This window comes from Tyto alba, unplaced genomic scaffold (assembly GCF_018691265.1).
Source record: "Tyto alba isolate M040663 unplaced genomic scaffold, T.alba_DEE_v4.0 Super-Scaffold_7, whole genome shotgun sequence".
NCBI classification, from domain to species: Eukaryota; Metazoa; Chordata; class Aves; order Strigiformes; family Tytonidae; genus Tyto; species Tyto alba.
This window is the reverse complement of record NW_024881328.1, coordinates 24,445,374-24,461,531: the sequence shown is the minus strand read 5'-3', so window position 1 is coordinate 24,461,531 and position 16,158 is coordinate 24,445,374. Positions and strand designations below refer to the sequence as shown.

The window sequence follows — 16,158 nt, the reverse complement described above, 5'->3', positions numbered from 1 at the left end:
AGTGAGGTTTGGGTTTTTTTAAACTACCCTGGAAAAAATGAATTGTGACAAACAGCTTTGGGATTAATTTACAACTTACTATTAAAAGTCACCTGAAGGCACTCTCAACATACTGGCAAAAATAAATGAGCTTAAAATAAGACTACACATCACACAGTAAGAGCAAGCTTCCACTGACAGGGAAGATACTTCCTCCATCGTAACTTCCTGGTACTAAAATCACATTTTCTGAGTGTGTTTTTCTTCTGTTCTGCAACAGTTTCTAGGCTAAACCTGGGCAGTTACTGCAAGGTCATAGTGCTGGACTGATTAAAAAGCACCATCTATTCTCTGCTGAGAGAGGCTGTTCAAAATCCTGGCTGTATTTCTGGGTTTCCTAGTTACTAACTTCTCCGTGAGTTTATCTGGTTAGCCTGTGACTTCAAATACTTGGTACAAGTGTGGACATACAAAACTGTGCCTGCTCTATCTCCTAGGTAGTTCTCAGTGATAACTACATTAAGTATTCTAACAGGAAAGTAGGTCTGAGTGCTTCAGTCCAACGCTTTTCAGTCTCATTCACTGACTCCCTGGAACATCACATGAACAGGAACAAGGAAAAATTCATTCATCAGTGGAGTTTACAAGCTAAGGGTCAAAATCACTGCCTCAGCCTACACACTGTCCCATCACCACGCGCATGCATTTGGACACAAGGAGAGGCCAAGCCAAAGTTGTTCCCCTTCACAGGAACCCTTTACAAGCTATGTGGTGCAACAGAGAAATAGGCCCCACTAATAATCATTTCTGTATCATCATATACTTACATAATGGTTTAAACATATTTCATGCCTTAGTTTAGCAATCCAAGAGCTCCCCGTTTCCTTTGTGTTGCATAATGTGAGGGACAGAGCAGCAAACCGACGCTGAGGGGAATCTTACTAATTCCCCTTACCATGACTAAAATAAAACCCACTGCCATCAACGCTCAATTTGTGCAAAGGTTGGGCGCCCCAGCTCCGAGCTGAGCACGTTGCTACCACTGACACTCCCGCTGGAAAGGACGTGCCGCGTTAAAATCTTACGGGCGGCCTTTATCCTCGACGGGTTTTATTTGACAGAAGAGGCAAAGGAGCTTTTTAGGATTTAGCCCGCCCGGGTCAGCCAGGTGTGCGCCCGCGGCGCCCAGGCGGCTTATGCAACGGCCCGCGGGGGCCGGCCATCGAGGTGTGGCTCCGGGGGCTGGCGCTGCCCCGGCTCCGCCGTCCCGCAGCGGGGGGGGACGGCCCGCCTGGCGGGCTCCGGCACCCGGCGGCGGCGGCGACAGCGCGGGGCCGCCGCCAAGCAGGGCCTGCCCGGGCGGGCCGGCTCCCCTGGGGACGGCGCGCCGACATCTTAGTGCCAGCGGGGACAAAGCGCGGCGGCGGCGCTGGCTGCTGTCGGGGCGCAGATCGGCCGCCGCCAGCCGTGCTCGACACCCCCGCCGGGGAGATTTCAAAGGAGCGTGGCCGCAGCCCGGCGCCTCCCGGGCACACGCACACCGGGCCGCCTGCGCGGCGGCGGCGGGGAGGGGGGGCGAGGGAGGGAAACGCGGCGGGGGGGGACACGGGGGCGAGCGCCGCCGCGCAGCTGTGCCTCTGCGCTGACCCCTGCAGCGCGGGCGGGCAGGTCGCGGCGGCCCGGCAGCGCAGCGGTGGCGGCGGGGCCGCCTCCCCGCGGCGCGGGGGCCCGGGCCGGAGCAGGCCGCGGGCCCTCGGCGGGTCCTGCTCATTGTTCCCCGCACAAGCCCTGGCAAACAGGAAGCCGCCTCGGCATGGGGCGCCCCCCCCCGCCTATGGCGGGTGACTGGCAGGCCAAGCGACCAGTGCGAGCGGCGGCGGCAGCGAGGCGCAGCCAATGAGCGCGCGCGCGCGGGCGTAGGCGGGAGTTCCGGGCTGGCAGGCGGGCGGGCGGGCGGCGGTGTCGGCCGGGCCCCCTCTCCCGCTGCAAGCCCCACCTTTCGGCTTTCCCGCACCGTCAATCAAAATAGGAAAAAAAACCCCGGAGTAGGCTCGGGCCGCCGCCGCCGCTTCAGCCCGTGAGCACAATAAGCATGTCCCCGGCGGCAGCCGCCTAGCCCCAGCCAGCAGGGCCTGTGTGCGAGCCAGCCAGCCTGCCTGCCTGCCTCCCGCCCAGCCAGCCAGCCGGCCGCTCGCACTCACACCATGACCGGTACGTACGCACCGACCGAGCCGCCCCGCGGGGCTCCCTGCTCCTGCTCCTGCTCCGGCCCTGCGCTTCCCCGCTTCGGCCCCGGAGCGTCCGTGTGCGAGCGAGGCGAGAGCGGCACTGAGAGCAGCAGCAGGAGGAGCAGGGGGAGGAGGGAGAAGAGGGGCAGGGGCAGCAGCACGGGGAGGAGGAGGAGGAGGAGGAGGAGGGCTCCGTGCGGGAGGGCGGGGGGAGCGCTGGGGTTAGGGGGGGGGGGAGAGGGAGGGAGGGAGAGGGAGGGGGGTGATCGCTCCCGTCAGTGACTCTCCCCTCCCCCCTCCCCGCTGTGCCCGCAGCTCCCGAGAAGCCCGTGAAACAAGAGGAAATGGCTGCCTTAGACGTGGACAGCAGCAGCCACAGCGAGTATCTCCAGCACGGCAACGGCGCCGCCTCGGCCTCCGCCGGGGCGGCCGCCCCCCAGGTAAGCGCAGGCCCGGCCGGGCCCCTTCCCCCCCTCCCCCGGGTGACACGTTGTGAGCGGGTGCGGGAGCCGGTGCCGCCGCCGCCGCTTCCTGTGTGCGCGTCTGCGAGGAGCCCGGTCGCTGTCCCGCACTAACCGCCACCCACTTTCTCTCCCTGAACCCGCCCATTGTGGGTAGGACGCTCAGCCGTCACCGCTCGCTCTGCTGGCGGCCACCTGCAGCAAGATCGGCCCGCCGTCGCCGGAGGAGGATGAGGCCGCTGCCGCCGCCGCCGCCTCTCACTCTGCCGGAGCGGTGAGTGCCCGCCCCGCCGCTCTCGCACGGCCTGCCGGGGGGAGAGACAGCACAGCCAGCCAGCCCGCCCGGGGGGAGGGACGGGACACACGGCACTGCCCGCCCGGGGGGAGGGACGATCGCAGGGCCGACCTGCCAGGAGAGGGGTCCCCGGGCTCCCCTGCCTCTCCAGGAGGAGCCGGGCTCCCGGGAGGAGGAGGGAGCCTCGCTCCCCCCTCCCCCGCCATTGGGAGCGGCGCCTTCATTTACTTTCAAAAACGGGGGGAGGCGGGAAACCTCCCTCCCCCGGCCCTGGCACCGGAGCGGCTCGCTCGGCACCCGGCGAGGCTGGGAGGCATCTCACCTCCACCTGAGCGCACCCCCGGTATCGCCTCCGCGGCGGCCGGCCTGGAGCCGCGCACCCAGGCAGGAGCACAAAATGAAGGCTGGCTGTCGGGAAGGATGTAGTTAGAAGTAAAATGGCTGTTTAGAAGCGAACGCGGTGGTAGGAAGCTGGCTTCCTGTATCGACGCTGTTTTTTCTAGGTGCAGTTATCATGCAGTCCCTCGTATTGCAAACCGAATTTCTGGCCTTATCTCTCATGCGCTGTCGGCTCTGAAAGGAGCCTTGATGACCTTGGGACCTTGGCGCGTTGAGATGGACCTTGCAGACTAGAAATGTATTCTTGTTGAAGCTAGTTCAACCATCTCCATAACAAAAGCCTAATGGAAACTGGCATGTTCCTTAATTGGTCTAGCTAAACTCTCTTGTTGACATATGCTGATAAAGTTAAGAGATGGTGCATTTCTAAATAAATTATACCTAAAAATATCCATATATTAGAAGGGAGTTCCACATCGCCTTTTAAAATTACATGATGATGTCTTTTTTGGCTTAGTCCTTGGGAAATGACATACGCTACCTCTGTTTTTTAAAAATTTATTTTTTTTTAACAAAGTTTTAAAGAAAATAAACCTTTTTTTTTTTTTTTTTTTTTAAAAAAGCAAATCTCGTTTTTTAAACTTGCTGTACAACAGCTTTGTATGTTCTTAGGACTGTAAATAGGAAGAAAAACTGCAAAGTGTTGCACTGGTAGACAAAGTGGTTTTGGCAAGCTTTAACAAATACAAAAATTTTAATGTTAAGTTTATTAAATACTCAAGCTCTAAACTTTAAAATACTTTTCATTTGTACATTTCAGCTTACTGTACATAAAGGGAAGCCGAAGCAAAATAGTTGTCTGAGGTCACAAAGCAGGTTGTAGGCTATTGCTAGAGCTTGAAAATGTATTAAAATTCAGACCCTCTTTCAAGTGTCCTTTCTGCTGAACCTGTTTATTTTCTTAGGTAGTATGTTTTTAAAAATCTTTCTAGATGATGCTAAGTGCCTGATACCTCTAAGATTTGTTTCATAATACCACATCTGTACAGTTCTGAAAAGTGGAATGTTCTACCTGTCTCATGTGTAAACATACCTCTTGAAAAAATGAATGATGCGTAAACGATAGCTTGCTTTCCAATACCCACCTTAAGGTTGTTCTCATTTTAAAGCTGGAATTGTGCATCCTGCAGATGGGTTGATTGCTTAGGGTACTAGAGTGCTACTACAGGACAAATGGTTCCTGATAGTTCAAAACGGGCAAAGCGGTTTTTTATTCCTGTTAACTTCATCTGTTGTTATGTTTATGTATAAGGGGCTTTTCAGGGCATGGAGGAAGCAATTCGAGAGAAGCCAAAATCTTAGTTAAAACTAAAGATGAATATAAACTCACTCACTACTTTTCATGCATGCAGCTAGGCCCCTCCTACATATCTGCTGTGAGTTAGGTTATAGCATTCTGGTAATTTTTACACTCCTACAACATAGCTCTTGAATGATTCAGAATATTTTGGGTGGAAACTAAATATAAATTGGAGGAGATACCTACAGGAGCTGAACTAGACATTGGAGCTAATTAAGATGACCTTAATAAAGAGAGGGGAGGGACCAAAGTCCCTGAAATATATTCCTTGTGAGAAACAGAATGCTGAAAGGGATTTAGTACAATAAAGATTTTTTTTCTGGTCCCTTGAGTGTATCTTAGTGGGGAGTGGAAGAATTAGGGAGGAGCTAAAAAGGCTTAAATTGTAGGTACTTCTTAACTTGTGAAAAATGAAATCTGTATGCATGGACACAGACATACTGTCTTCCTGGGGCATGTGATGCTCATCCCTTTCCCAGGAGTATAGATGAATCGGTTTGATATATGTGTGTGGGGGATGGTGATTAATGTAGCGATGGAGAGGCAGCCCTTTCCCACTGTATATTCTATACCCGGACTGCAGTTCTCACTGCTGTGAACGTCTGGTGGAATTCTCAAGCCATATAAATGGATAGTAGAAGTTAAACTAGTTGTTTTCTTTTAGATGCGTTTGAAAAGCTTGCCTGTATAAGGATAGCGGTGCTGTGTTTTTGGGGTTATTTTGATAATGCTTTACTGACATTCGCTTGGTAGGAACTGGCAGAGCTGGAGCCAGTATACTAGGCTAGCCAGTTATTGCACACTGCTTTCCTGGATGAAATGGTATGCTGCAGCTGCTCCCCAAGAGACCAGCAGTATGATTTAAAAGCAACAGCAACAACAAAACTCCCGTAGGAATGCTGAGAATATTGTGTGTCTGGGACCTGGGGAAGAGCTGGAGCAAATGTGATTGTGTTCGTTGCAATCTAGTTGGCCCTGCTTTGAGCCCAGGGCTTGGACTAGATGACTTTCAGAGGTCCTTTCCAACTGAAATTATTCTGTGATTTTATGTTGGTATCTGAATCCAAGCCTGCTGTTTGAGTGGATGCCACTTTTATGACACTGAAAGGATTAGTGTGGAAATAAAGAGACTAATGAAGGTGGCAATGACTTTGTATGGAAAGCAAGTGAAGACAACAGTTGACAGAACTAAACCGTCTTCTCCTTTCCATCCTGTCAGTGAACTGGGCAGGCTGTCTCTAGTCCACAAGGTTTTCAGCTTGGCTCAGGATTCTGGTTAGAGCTATATTTACTTTTGGATGACAAAATACTATCAGGCATTACTGCTGATCTTGTCTTTGTGCGTTGATGAAGACTGCAGTCTTTCAGTTTAGGCTTTGACACAGTGATTTATTCTGCCTACAATCATCTGACACCAGTGCTTTGTGTTTTGCCTGCTGGTGTTTGGTTTTAATGTAGATGGCCTTGAGTTTGTGGCTTGCTTACCTGAGAATCTTTTCCTCGGTTGCCATACTACTGTATCCATGGTCAGTTTAAACGCTTGCCATGGAAACTTCCCCTCGAATATTGCTGCCTGCTGGTATGTGTGAAAGCCTTGCTGGGATGGTATGCACTACTGCCTGACCTAGAGTGACAGCTCATATGTTTTGACCTCTCTGGAGTCTTTCCCTCTCTTGGGAATGTAAAGCCTGAGAAGTTTTATATTGGGTCTTGATTTTTTCACTGTTTATCGTTGACTAATAAATCTACTTTAAACTTTCATATTTAGGATTCTTTTTCATTTAGTTATAAATGCTCTAGTTTCATTCCAGTTTAAACATCTGCTAAGATTTTAGCATTGTGTGAGATGGAGAAGCAAAACATAAGGTGTCAGTGCAGTGCATAGGGGAGAAAACAAAGGAAACAGATTCTAAAATTTAGGTTCAACAAAGTTCTGATGATCAGTTGTGTGGTTGTTGCATGATGAGATGATTGCTTAAGAAGCTATGAAGTTGAGATGATAACCAGTTGTTTATGTTTTCTTATTTCATTGCAATGCCAAGCTAAAGACACTCTCTTGTTCCCAAGGGCCATTCTTATGGTTGTGCTGGGCATGACTGGGATGGTGAGGCAAGACTGATGGGAGCGTGGGGTTGGAGGACTGGGAGGCGGGTGAATTGACAAAAGTGGCAGGCTAGCTGAGAAAAGTGTTGGCTCTGACAGCCGCCAAAGAATGGGAGCTGTCAAGAGATGACTGCCCCAGTTGTGGTATGTAGTTGCATCTAGTGCGCTGCAGGCTGCACTGATTCTTTAGTCTTAAAAAAAAAAAAAAAAAAAAGCAACAAACCAGGGGGGGAATTATTTATTTTTGTTGCTTACTAACAATATGTGGAAAACCTATGGAGAGGTTAATAATTAGCAGTGTGGGAAAGAATATAATTTCTCTGCTGTACACAAAACATTTATTTCTATCTTTTACAAGTAAAGGTTGGAATGTCATAAGAGTGCTTTGGCATATCTTGAGCTTTAGAATTGTCAGTGCTTCACAGAACTTAATGAGAATCTGAAATTCTAGTTTGTTTATGCCTCAAAATGTTACTGTAACCTTCTGAGATGCAACTAGCTTAACTTCAATTTAGGTGGAAATAGTAATAGTGCTGGTAGGATAGAGAAATACAAAGGCATTTTAAATTTCATGTTTTCCACTATGCAAAAATAGAGATGAATGCCATGTGTCAGTTACCCGTACTTCTCAGTTCTCGTGTCTATATGATGGTTCTGAGGAAGCTCAAAGTGATTCTGACATCCATTTTTTCCTTTATGGATGATAATACAGCTTCCTGATGCTACGTTTCTGGACGTGAACATATACACCAGAATGTGTTTAGCCACCATTGAAAAGTTTGCCTGGGATTGTCTTGCTTCTCTCTGTTTTACACTTTTGCAAATCAGAGAAGTCTCAGGTAGAATGTAGTGCCTAACAGTATGTTTCCCCTGTTACTGTCCAGAAGCTCATCTTCTTTTAAAATGTTCTTTGCTTCTCACATTCCAGTTATGTCTTCCTAGTGCTGGATCAGAGCCAAGTGTAGAAGTTCTTTTACAGCTGCTTTAAGGATGTTCTTAAAACATTTTGGTTTATTTCTCCTTACAGTTTTAGGGAAAGTAAGAAAATATATGTTTTAAAACATTTTGATATTTAAAGACAGCATGAACCATAAAGTTCTCTCTCTGATATTCAAACTTCAGTAAGAAGTGTAAGATTGCATAGAACATTTGAGGCTGTTAAGGATTTCTGGAGATTGTGTGGTCCAACCCCTTTGTGCAAAGCATGGTCAATGAGAGCAGGTTGCTCAGGACTCTGTCTAGTGGGTTTTGAATATCGCCAAGGATGGAGACTCTACAACTTCTTTGGGCAGCCTGTTTTCCAGGGTTTGATTACTGCTGTGTTAAAAAAGGAACCCAGTTTTTTCTTGTGCTGTGGGGGACACAGTCAAAAGTCTGACTAAAGTAGTGATAAATAGTATCCCCTGCCTAACCCCATCTACCAAGCCAGTTGTCTCATAGAAGCTTGTCAAGTCAGTTAATTATCATTTCCCCTTCCTAAGTCTAGGCCAACTACTTCTGATCACCTTCTCCCCCCTTCCCTGCCCCCACCCCCTGGTTATTTGAAGGGTATTCTTCCCCTCCCCCTCCAGTTATTTGCTCCATTGCTTTCCCAAAGATCAAGTTGAGGGTGACTGGCCCCAGGTCCTCTTTATTGCCCTTTTTGATGATTTGGTAGATCCTTCAGCACCTGAGTTGGAGGCACGAGGAAAATTAACAATTTCACACAAACTTCTATGCAAAATTCTAGTTTGGCATGCAGTTATATGGAGATTAATACACATATATAGTTCAGTAATTTATCAATAAACAAATGAAGTTACATATGATCTAGTTAAAGAATGAGGAATGGCAACAAGGAGGCATTTTTAATAATGCAGCTTTTTTGTTTCTCCTAATGTCAGGGATGTTGTATTGTCTTAATTTAGACAAGTTCTGAACTTCTGCTAATCAAAAACAAGCTATTAAAGTTTTGAGTCCAGTTGTGCATCTCAAGCAAAAATATGTGGATGCTTCTTAAATGAGACACAATTGAATGTTAGATATGTTTCACCAGATTGGAACTGTCTTTTAAAATAACATTTTAAGCAGCCCCAGATAATACTTCTTCCCTGAAACATTCTTTGATTCTTTAAACATTTGATTTGGGCAAATGTGTTTCTCTGAATTGAGTGGCTTCATTGGCAGAAGGCTGAAACATGCAACAGAATTAATTTGCCTTAACAAGCAGCTTTGTGTCAGCTGAACCACAGTGACTGATGTTGAACGTGTTTTTAACCTATGGCAAATACAAGATAGAATGTATTAACTCATACCTTAATGAAAGAGTTGAAGCAAGTGCATTTTATCTTATATTTGTAATGACCTAAGAATGCACAGACAGTTTACAGTAGCTTGGTAAATACATGGTATTAAACTCATGCATTAGAGCCCTAACTCTTTCATAAAACAACAATTTGGATGAGGCAGTGGCCAATCTTCTTCATTAGGTATGTGATTTTTAAATGTTTAGGAGCTCGTGACTCATTATCTGTCTACCTCTGCTCATTTTGCTGATGCTTTTGCTCCAGGACTAAATGGGGGAAAAGTGACTTTCTGAAAAGTGCAGCAAAAATCAGTCCACAATAGACCGGCACAGATAAATGTTTGGTAGTTCTTTAGCAACAAAATACTGATGGCTAATGGCATGTGTCCAGTTGATCACATTTCACATGTTGAAATGTAGGTGCCTACAACACATACCAGTTCTTACAGGGATGTTTCTCCCCTTTCCAGTTTTACTTTGGTGAGGGTGGTTTTCTCTTTCAAGCCAAGTCCCATCCCTTAGTGTGGTTTAGATCACTTTTTAAAGGTATTTTATCTTCTGTATGTGTATCTCTTCTCCCTTTCCACATTTGACTTGATGCTGCTTTAATTTGCTCTAAAGAAATCGAACAAGACGATTATTAGATTTTTCTTTTATTATGACCCCTCATTCTTCAGGGATGAGAATATCGTCTCAGAGAGGTATCTTTATTTTACCTGCTGGAAGTTATACAAGGCCTGTTAAAGAATCAAAAGACAGGCTGAACAGCAGTTGTTGCTTCCACTCTTTGGTGGTACTTGACCTTTCTTCAGGTGGACATATCATTTGATTTTAATTCTTCCCATGCCTTGTGCCAGCTACTCTCTTTGCTCTGTTCCTGTCTCTTTCTCTTGTTTCCTGATATTGCTTCCAGTGAACTCCCCGTTGCTTCCTGTTCTCTTCTCCTTGGCTGAGTGCTGCTAATGCTGAACTTTCCTCAGATCTTTGTCCCTTCCTCTTGACACAGAGCCCTTGGATTGCAACCATCCAGCCTTCTCTTAAAGGATCAGCTTCCAAGTAACTGCTGAGTATCAGTTGATAAGGAAAAGAACTGTTGCTTTACCCTCTAAGTATTTTTCACGGGTGGCTGAGAGACAGCAAACAAACTCTGGTCTATTAGTGCTGCGCTGTAAAGATCAGCGACTGGGCTGTAGATGTTGCTGCTCATACATCAGCGGTAGAACTTTGAGTTACTACAACAGCGCTTAATTGCTTGAGGATGCAGTGAAAGGTTACAACTCTTTTTAGTAGGAAAAGGAGTCCAAAAAATGTCCTACTAACTCAACAGACTTTGAGAAAGGGTATAACAGTCAAGCTTGTTATGACAGGTTGATGACCAGTTGAAGTTAGAGGTCACCCTCTAATTCTCTTTACCATGCAGGGGTTTTTTTCATGCTTTAATACTAGTAATTTTTGATAGGTGCCAGACAGCTTCTTGAAAGCCTCACCCTCTTTTTGCCCCTCCCTCCTCATGATTCATCTGGTAGTGTCTGATACAGCCAGCTGTAACAGCAACATGTGAATAACAGGCATTTCATGTACTATGTGTAGCAATAGCTTCATATCCATGTGCATGAACTTCTTTATGGAGTGACAAATGCATCTACTGAAAGAGTGGCTCTGTGGAGCTAAGCCCCTTGCAGAGCAGGATTCGAGGGAAGATTTCACTAGATCATGAAAAGGTGAGGAAAGATGTCTGCCCAACATGAAAAGGGCAAAGGCCATTGATTGGATGATACGCAGAGCAACATATGTTTGGGGAAGAGAAGAAGAATGGAGGTCATTTCCATATAATGAAGGAGTTAGGTTCCCTTCGAACGATTTATGTGGAGGATATTTGTATGTGTTATGTATGAATAGACACAGACATACTATTGTGTATTAGATCAGTCTAGTTATAGCCAAAACATTTAACATCTGCTTGTATATAGTCTTATATCAGTGGGAAATTATATCAGAGTTGTCATGGTTCCCATTACTTTTTTCCCCCTCTTGTTCTAACGGATGCTATCAGCAGACTATATTATGCTTTTATTTTATAATGACACACATTAAATGTAACAAACACATTTTTTGTTTTGGTACTTTCTGACAGATGTTTACTTATTACTTTTATGGGTCTTTTGATACTTTATAAAACCCTCAGTTAATAAGTATTTATATACTAGTGAATTGAGTAGTTATGAACGTTCTTTGCAGCATTTCAGCAACCAGTACCTATGTGTAAACAATATTAAACACAAAAGTATAAAGCTAATGTGGCAGCAGAGGAAAATGGAATTTTTTGCCTTTTTCTACATAAGATGGTGTGATACGGAATATTGCGTAATTTTTATAATGTCACAAATTACAAGCTTGAAAGGCTAAACAATTTAAATATGTTCTTTAAATGAAAAGCTAATCAGTATAAGAGGAAAAGAAAATAATAAAATGGAATTACCATTACTCCTTTTTTTCTTCCTGATCCTTGAAGCATTAAGGCCATAAAATTAGTTTTGTTCTGGTGATGCTGAATCTATTTACTAATAAACTACCTGAAGGATTATATATATCTCTGAGGGCAAAAGAAGGCTAGCATTCTTTTTTTTATTCACAGTTACTATCTGTACAACTCTTGAGAGGAGCTTAGAACCAAGTTGTGTGTTTCCTTACTGAAAATGAAGTTTGCCAAGCACAAAACCCCTATTTTTTTAATAAGTACTCAGACTTAAATAGAGTATTTTTCTTGTCAACATTTTAGTGTCACAGCTCAGAATGGGATAAGAAAGTGAAACTAGCAAAGTCCCAGCCTACGCTCTAGACTAAATTCACTCGGATGCATGTCACAGGATTCATTCAGGCTGGTTAAGTCTTAATGCCATGCTAGAGTAAGTTGTGTGCTGTATTTTGCATATCCAGGTTTTATTCTAAAGGAAGTCAGAATACAGGATCAGAAGGAAGCTGTGATATGCTCTGGTAACTTCCTTACCAGGAGCAATCACAGGACCAGTGCAGAAGGACAAACTAAAGTTTTCTTTCTATGTCCTGTGGACTCTGCCAAAGAGACAAAATTTGTTTCACAGAGCTGAATGAGTTGTAAGACAAGTTACATACTTGTTGCTAAATATTAGGTTATTCCATTGGTTTACTGTAGTGCCCTAAAACAAATAAGGAGAAACTTAACTACATCTTTTTTTATATTGATGGTTATTTACAATACCAAGCTGGTTGACGACACAAGTCTGTGCTAAACGTTGCAGGATGTTAAATCTAATTCTTAATACTCTATTCTGAAAAAGCTTGCTTTGGTAAAGAAAGGTAAGTGCAATTTACCTTTTCTTTACTGAATAAGAAACAAAAGCTTACTACATCAGACCTTAGATTCTTTAATCTTTAACCATCCAGGGGTCTGTTCTGAAACACTGACCTTTCCTATTGTTCCAACTTAATGAAGATAGACCTTCCCCCCCCTCCCCCGGATATGTTTGACTAATCCAACTGTGATTTCAGTGTAAAAGTCCTTAGTTTAGAGGCCTTCTTCTCTAGTGAAACAATAACTCATACAAGTTTATAAATACTAGGACTTTGTATTACGTGTAACTTAAACTGAAGCTATCCTTCCATTAGTTAAGTCATCTTAACACTCTCTGTACTGCTGAGAGTCACAACACACGCATCTATGCCGTATATAACACAGAGTCAAAAGGCAGTGGAGCTCCAGGAGATACAGGTGACGCTGGCTTCACGACAATACCTCCACTTCTGTGCGACAGCTGCTGGGCTAGGTAAAGAGCATAGCTGAGTCCCAGGGTAACCTGGTGATGACAGCTCCAGCAGCCCCTGCCAGCTCCCTTCTTCCCACAGCCAGGGATTTGGATTACCCAGCAGCTCCCACACCAGAATAACCCTGCTGCTGGCCACCTGACGTAGCCATGGCACAGGAGCTGCATTTGACCTGCTTGTGAGCAACATGCAGCTCACAACCTACTGGTTGGTTACCCTGATTTAGGCATTGGCTCACTTACAAAATCTGTATTTCATAGTTCTAATCCAATTGCTGTTGTTCATATGGGCTGCACTGCATGTTTTCCAGTAGTGTATCAATCTCTAGTGTTGAATTGCATGACTGTTCTAGCATATAATCTGTACATCTCTTGTTTTAATTTTTTCTTTTCTTTTTTTCTTTTCATTCAGACAGGGGATTTGGCTTCTGTGCAATTAACAGGAACTCCAAATAGATGGGAGGTCTTGTCTGCAGCTCCTGCCACTATAAAGGATGAAGCTGGTAATATAGTACAGATTCCAGGTGCTGCCACGGTAACTTCAAGTGGGCAGTATGTCCTTCCTATTCAGAGTTTGCAAAATCAACAAATCTTTTCTGTTGCACCAGGATCAGATTCGTCGAATGGTACAGTGTCTAATGTACAATACCAAGTAATACCCCAGATCCAGACAGCGGATGGTCAGCAGGTTCAACTTGGCTTTGCAGCCTCTTCTGATAATAGCAGTATAAATCAAGAAACTGGTCAAATTCAGATCATTCCTGGCTCTAATCAAACCATCATTGCCTCTGGAACACCTCCAGCTAATATTCAAAATATCTTATCACAGTCTGGTCAAGTCCAGGTTCAGGGAGTTGCAATTGGTGGTTCGTCTTTCCCTGGCCAAGCACAAGTAGTTGCTAACGTCCCTCTTGGACTGCCAGGAAACATTACTTTTGTACCCATCAATAGCGTTGATCTAGATTCTCTAGGACTTGGCAGTGGTTCTCAAACCATGACAGCAGGCATTAATGCAGATGGGCACTTGATAAATACTGGACAGGCCATGGATAGCTCAGATACTTCTGAAAGGACTGGTGAGCAAGTTTCTCCAGAAATTACAGAAACCGCCACTGATAATGACTTATTTGTGCCAACATCATCGTCATCACAATTGCCCGTTACCATAGACAGTTCAAGTATATTGGAACAAAATGCAAACAACTTGACCACAACTAGTGGCCAAGTTCACAGTTCTGATCTTCAGGGAAATTACATCCAGACATCAGTCTCTGATGACACGCAGGCTCAGAATATTCAGGTCTCCACAGCACAGCCAATTGTACAACACATACAGCTTCAAGACTCTCAGCAGCCGACCAGTCAAGCCCAGATTGTACAAGGTATTGCGCAACAGACAATCCATGGTGTGCAAGCAAGTCAAAGTATATCTCAACAGGCACTTCAGAATCTTCAACTGCAGCTGAATCCTGGAACTTTTTTAATTCAGGCACAAACAGTGACCCCTTCTGGGCAGATAACCTGGCAGACATTTCAAGTGCAAGGAGTTCAAAACTTGCAGAACTTGCAAATTCAGAATGCACCTGGTCAACAAATAACTCTAACCCCCGTGCAGACTCTCACTCTTGGTCAAGTTGCAGCAGGTGGGGCGTTGACGTCAACTCCAGTTAGTCTAAGCACTGCTCAATTGCCAAATCTACAGACAGTTACAGTAAACTCTATAGATTCTGCTGGTATTCAGCTGCATCAAGGAGAAAATGCTGGCAGTCCTGCAGGTATTAATTTTACTCTTTTTGCAGAAAATTGTTTCTTACTATTGCATGTGGTTGGTTTAAATGGTGATAATCCTAACATTATTGTCTTGCTGCAGAAGCCCACAAAATACAGTGGGTTAAACATAGTGATGATAGATTTTTATTTAAAACTACTATTCCAAAAGAAACTGCTGTAGTGGTAGAACATAATCCCACCTCACTTCTGTTAGTATAAGCTCCTATAACTCCCAACTGGTCATATTAGTTAACAGCACTTCTAATACAATGTTTATCGGTGCTTATACATTTTACTACACAGAAGTTCTGCATACTAAATTGAAAAGGGGGAAATCTGACTGTCAACTAACACTCTTCTAAGGCAGCAGTGTCATTAGCATTGAATAGATGATGTTTTCATGGAAAATTCAAGTATTTCTGTTGATATGTTTGGGTTTTTTTCCCCCCCCGGAGAATTTTCAGACCCCCCGAGGTGCTGTTATTCATCCACTGTTTTGTTAAATTAGTTTCCTGCTGGTTTAGTATCAGTGTAACTATGATGTACAAAACTCCTGTAAGCAGAAGTGAAACAAGCATGTAAATATCAAAATGGAGGTTGTGCTTAAGAACATGTGAATTTCCGGTACTACTTATTTGAGTTATGTTTTAGAAAGTACAGTTGTTAATGATAACCTTCACAGTGTGTTTTATCTCTGTAAGCAGAGAAGAAAGGCTATTTTTTAAAAACAGGTAATGTGAGAAAAAAATAAACATGCCTGTTTATTTTTGATAAATTTGATACAGTGCATTCCAAATTTCAGGGCATAGCTACCTAAAAGAAAGAATAAGAGATGTTTGAGGTTCAAGATATTTTGCTGTACCAGAAGCCATTTAATCTCATCATTGTGGGGTTGTGCCCAGGATAGTTATGAGGGGCAGAGTGAGCAGTAGAGGTGATCTGGGAGGGAACTGTTGCACCAAATAGCTTGGGAATTGCTGTTTTAATATAATCATGTGATCCAAGGCTCTGGTTCATTTTGAATCAGATTCTGAAGAATAAATGTTTTAAGTAAAACAAATGTTTTGTACTGTATGCCTATTTAAGCATGTGAGAAGAATGCAATGTTAAGTGAAAAATGCCTAGAGAAGCTGCTGATTTGGGTTTGTTTCAAAGGCCTATTGATTATAATACTTACACAGTTATTGATATTGGTATATTCCATGGCAGGAAGCTTGCTTTCCATTTGGAATCTAAAATCTGAATTTAAAATAATAAGCTAGGATTTTTTTTTTTTTTAGTTCACTTTACTTTGGAAATGACTTCTGTATTATGGATTTATCAAGGCAAAGTTACCCAGACCTAGATAAGCCTGCTCTTTATTGACTTGTAGGCAGCAGCACCAAACAGATAAGTATGCTGCCCCACAGCATTTGTTCTGTTGGGTAATCTTGATTCTTAAATTTTCTATTTCCAGTGACCACAGAAAGTCTTGGTTTGTCTTCATCACACCTGGTCACCTATGAGGACATGGGATATAGATATCAGTAAAAAAAAAAA

The 16,158-nt window shown here is 44.4% G+C and overlaps 1 protein-coding gene across 2 annotated transcripts in view; it reads left to right on the top strand.

Annotated features, from left to right (window-relative positions):
• The first annotated feature begins 1,730 nt into the window (after positions 1-1,730).
• Positions 1,731-16,158, top strand: part of SP3 (Sp3 transcription factor) — a 36,390-nt gene continuing 21,962 nt past the window's right edge. The window contains exons 1-5 of one of the 2 annotated variants that reach the window (XM_032989717.2): positions 1,731-2,190; positions 2,523-2,647; positions 2,826-2,942; positions 13,262-13,352; positions 13,458-14,624. In XM_032989717.2, the coding sequence (XP_032845608.2) occupies positions 2,184-2,190; positions 2,523-2,647; positions 2,826-2,942; positions 13,262-13,352; positions 13,458-14,624 (1,507 nt within the window). In that variant the 5' untranslated portion in view covers positions 1,731-2,183. Of the gene's footprint in view, positions 2,191-2,522; positions 2,648-2,825; positions 2,943-13,261; positions 14,625-16,158 lie in introns of both variants that reach the window. The other variant, XM_032989716.2, reaches the window with a different exon arrangement.